This window comes from Ceratina calcarata, unplaced genomic scaffold (assembly GCF_001652005.2).
Source record: "Ceratina calcarata isolate Rehan_Ccalc_2016 unplaced genomic scaffold, ASM165200v1 scaffold734, whole genome shotgun sequence".
NCBI lineage: Eukaryota > Metazoa > Arthropoda > Insecta > Hymenoptera > Apidae > Ceratina > Ceratina calcarata.
Window position 1 is genome coordinate 7,835 of NW_017178621.1, and position 4,053 is coordinate 11,887.

Here is a 4,053-nt window from a genome sequence, read left to right on the forward strand (position 1 = left end):
ACTGTCGGAGGGAATCGCAGGGTAGGCTTTCCTTGGTTTCGCTCCGAAACTGTCGCTGTCCGATCACGAAGCGACTAGTCGAACCCAAACAGCGGGTGGTCAGTCTGCAGATTCGAAGTCCTTTTCGACCGGGGGCCCATGACCCTTCTGCTTTTACACGCTTTTCCCTATACTCTATCCTACACATACAGCCCTGATTTCGCTCGTTTTCGAGCTGTCGCATCCGACAGTTAATGCATGGCTTTCGTATAGTGGGAATACTTCTTAACTCGAACGCCTGTTAGCTCGCGGTGCGCTACAGGTCACGGGTTGTTGCACTATCAACCTACTGCAGGTCCAATACGAAGGCGCGGTTCCACGACCAGCCCGGTCCGCCAACAATTCGGACGATTGCGACATGCGGAGCGTCTGGAAATTTGGGCATGTCAAACTATGGACGTGCCGCTTTCTCGAAGCTGTGAAACAGCGATAATACCGAATGCGAAAGAGAATCTTTCGTTCGGTAGCAACGAAGGAAGGGAATTTGTTGCGTGACTCTGGCTCTGATGAGGAATCTCGAAATCAGAAAGCTAATCTAAGTCTTATACGATGCGTACTCCTAGACAGTCAACTGCCGACAAGACCGATGTTATGACTCTAGCTCACCAGGAAGACGAGATTGCCCACTAAGCGGCGAAATCGACGAATATTCTTTCCCGTTTTAGTAAATGCTCTTCCTTCTTTGTTGTATGACATAAATTTCCGAGAATTCGGACACAAATACTGGTACACGTGTACTGGCGTCTACCGAACCGGCTAGACAGGCGGTGTTGATAATTTTTTCTATTCGCGGTGACTCAGCCAGCTAGCAAAACGTTACGCCGTTTCTTATAGCCGGCGACTTTTTCATACGCGAAATAAAAGAATTCCTAATGACCGAGCGATGCTCTTAAACCGTTTTTTAATAAATTTAATTGATCTTCAAACATAAAGTCTTGATGGTCTCACATTACCTGCTCATTGTTAAAATATTTTTAAACATTTGAAAAATACTGTTTAGACAATGAACTCTGCTCAATAAACAGTAAATGTAAGAAAAAAAAAATACATACAGGGTGTTCCGGAAAGATTGTTAGAGCCGAAAATGGCAGATGGGGAGGAGCATTGTGAACAACAATTTCCTTTGGCAAAAGACGAAATAGGGCTTGGTTAACGAGTTATTAACGAAAAACACGGACCAATCAGAGCGCTCGGTTGAGGCGGTCTCCGTTTCGGGAACGCTGGCTCGGAGTCAGGCGGCCGGCTTTTCTCGCGTTTGAACAAGCGCTCCGCTCAGTACGAAGCGTTTTAAGAAAATGACGAATAACAAACTACATGAATAACAATGCAAGGAAATTGTTGTTCGTTCGTTATTATGAATAACAATTAATACACTCAATCGTTATTCACGTGGAATGGATAGGATAGATTGTTGATAATTGATGGATGATGATAGGATAAATGAGGAATTAACAAGTCGCATCGAGTATTGAATTAAACAGAAAATGTAAAAACTGTAGAGATTTAGACTTACCCATTCATTCGTAAGTGCACCTGCTAACGATGGGCCACGGTCAATGGGTCAGCGTCTTTTCCGTTCGCAGGTAGCCGATCTTCTGTTCAGGGAAGGAACCCCGCAATCCACCGCACGATCATTGTCACTCTTAAAAATTTTAACACACTAAGATTGTTGCTCCTAAAGGGCGCAGGGCGAAGGGCGCGACTCGATCGGGATGACGCTCTTTTTATCGGAATCGGCGGATAACCATCTTCGCGTTAGGCGAATACTCGGATTATTTCGTAATACTCTGTTCGATTTTTCGGGATCCGTCATTGAGTTGAGGTGCACGACTCGATACCTACTGAACCGACTCTCACAACTTTCCTTCGTGAGAATTTTCCCCACTCGATGGCCAAATTCGTTAGTGAAAATGTTTTTAGCATCCCTGACAGAAACCCGACCTTCGATTCCTTGTCATATTTACAACATTCCCCAGGTGTTAAACACTCGGTACCTCCACGACTTGCAGCCCGCAAAGCCGTAGACACGTTGTACGCAGGTAAAAGCCGTGTCATAATTCTTAGGGAAGAATTTTCGCCAGCTTATTATTTTCGATTTCCCTTAAAAACACGTGTTCGATAATAAAAAGTACCTTTGACTGGTTGAACGCAGTAAAAGATGTCCTTCTACTTTTTTTACCACTGGCGAAAGTTCTTCCGTACGGATTATGGCAGGGTTTTACACGCGAACCTACTATAAAAAAGTACGCAGCGATTACTGATCTCCAGTCTTCGCCACTACGCTGCAGCCGCCGTTGGAAACGCGTCTTTCGTGTCCGTACTTGAGCATGAGACATATATAGTTTTTGATTTTTTTCACATTGACGCATCAATCCTAAAAATCTGAAAAAATTCATGAACAATCCTTGCGATGATACAAATCNGGCATGTCCAACTACACTACGAACATGTCAAAATTTTCTCAGATTTTTCGCAAGGCGTTAAGTAAAGGAAACCTCAAAAAACTGATTTTTAGAATTTTCCCGATTACTACCCCCTGGTTGAGATATAGGGCTAAAAATTGGAGTGAATGTTCTTTTTTTGATAAGCTATCGAATGGCGCAAAAGGCGCTTCATTCGGCTCAAGGGCACATTTGACCCCCTTATCCAGCTAGGTCCTTTGACAGTAAACTCTCAAAATTGGGAGTAAAACTTCCAAAATTGGGAGTTTTTTCCGTAAGGTCTTGTTCTTTGTCATAGAAAAAGCAATAAATCTTGTAGCCTCTCAAGTGGTATTCGGAGTCAAGTAGATCGACGAGAAATCTCGAAAAGAACCTAGAATATGATGCATGTGTCGTCATGCAATTCGTTCCGCTTGAACAATTGTGTTACTCTGTCATAATTTGATGTCTAATGGTGCGTACAGACTGCTGTTCGCGAACTAGTTCGCGGTGCAGAGTTCAGAAACGCGTCCACATCAGCGAACATCTCGCCAACACTGCTCGTGAATATTTCATCATTACTGTAAAATATTTCTGCATAAACTTAACAAATTTGTGTTTATATTGATTCTTTTGGTTGATAAACTTTTTCTGATTAAAATAAGACTGAACATGATATATTTCCAATCCCTTATAATTAAATGCAAGCGATTAAAGAAAGAAAATATTTTGGAAGCCTTTGTAAACGAACTGTTTGCGAGCTGTTCGTGACCACTTTGCAAACATTAACCGAAAACTCGCTATCGAGAAGTAGTTTTGTTACTTCTATAGGTGTTTGCGAACAGTTCGTGAAGTGTTCGCTCCCGGAGCGGTAAGTTGGAAAACTTCAAAGAAAAAAAATGTATACAATGTAACTGATCCGCTGAGCCATTGCGGTGACGTTGTCCACATTCTAAACCCTAAAATCCAAAGTATCCCCCATTCTCCAAATGTCTTAACACATGCATACCTCAATCGTTCTGTTGTCGAATCGCAGAGAAACAAGACTGGGTTCCTTTTTTAAGAATTTATTACTGAGTTGTTCTTTACACAAAGTCTCGCGAGCCGAATTAGAATCTGGCTTACAACTGTGTCTTTGGCTCTGGAAGGGCCTTCTCTCATACTAAAGGTTCTTGGTGGGGGGAGGGGGTAACCCGTTGATAGCGAGATTCTTAGAAGAAGGGAGCTTTTCCGAGATGGGGCCACGTGCGAGGCAGGTGGTTTTTCGAGAAGTCATAAACATTGCGATTTTATGGTTTTGGTTTTTCCGGGCCCGGTCGATTGTAACCTGATAGTAATCAGGTGGTTGTAGAATTTGGGAATGCATTCTAAAAGAATAGAAAAGTTATGAGGGGCCTTTCCCTGAATTGGGAAAAGAAAAAAAAGACACTAAAGATACTGATGTTTCTTAGGGGTTACACAACAGTTCCAACTTTGAAACGCATGCACGTGGCGAGGGAGAAAAGTATTATACATTGTATTATACATATTATACAATAGATTTTATAGATTATTATTATACACATATTGTTCCGTCAAGCAAACGGAATTGTAT

General features: G+C 42.3%; 1 protein-coding gene across 1 annotated transcript in view; it reads right to left on the bottom strand.

Moving 5' to 3' along the window:
* Nucleotides 1-3,259: 3,259 nt before the first annotated feature.
* Nucleotides 3,260-4,053, bottom strand: part of LOC108630407 (trypsin-like) — a 6,796-nt gene continuing 6,002 nt past the window's right edge. Inside the window, exon 5 of the mRNA XM_018033709.1 lies at nucleotides 3,260-3,294. Within this exon, the coding sequence (XP_017889198.1) occupies nucleotides 3,260-3,294 (35 nt within the window). The remainder of the gene's footprint in view (nucleotides 3,295-4,053) is intronic.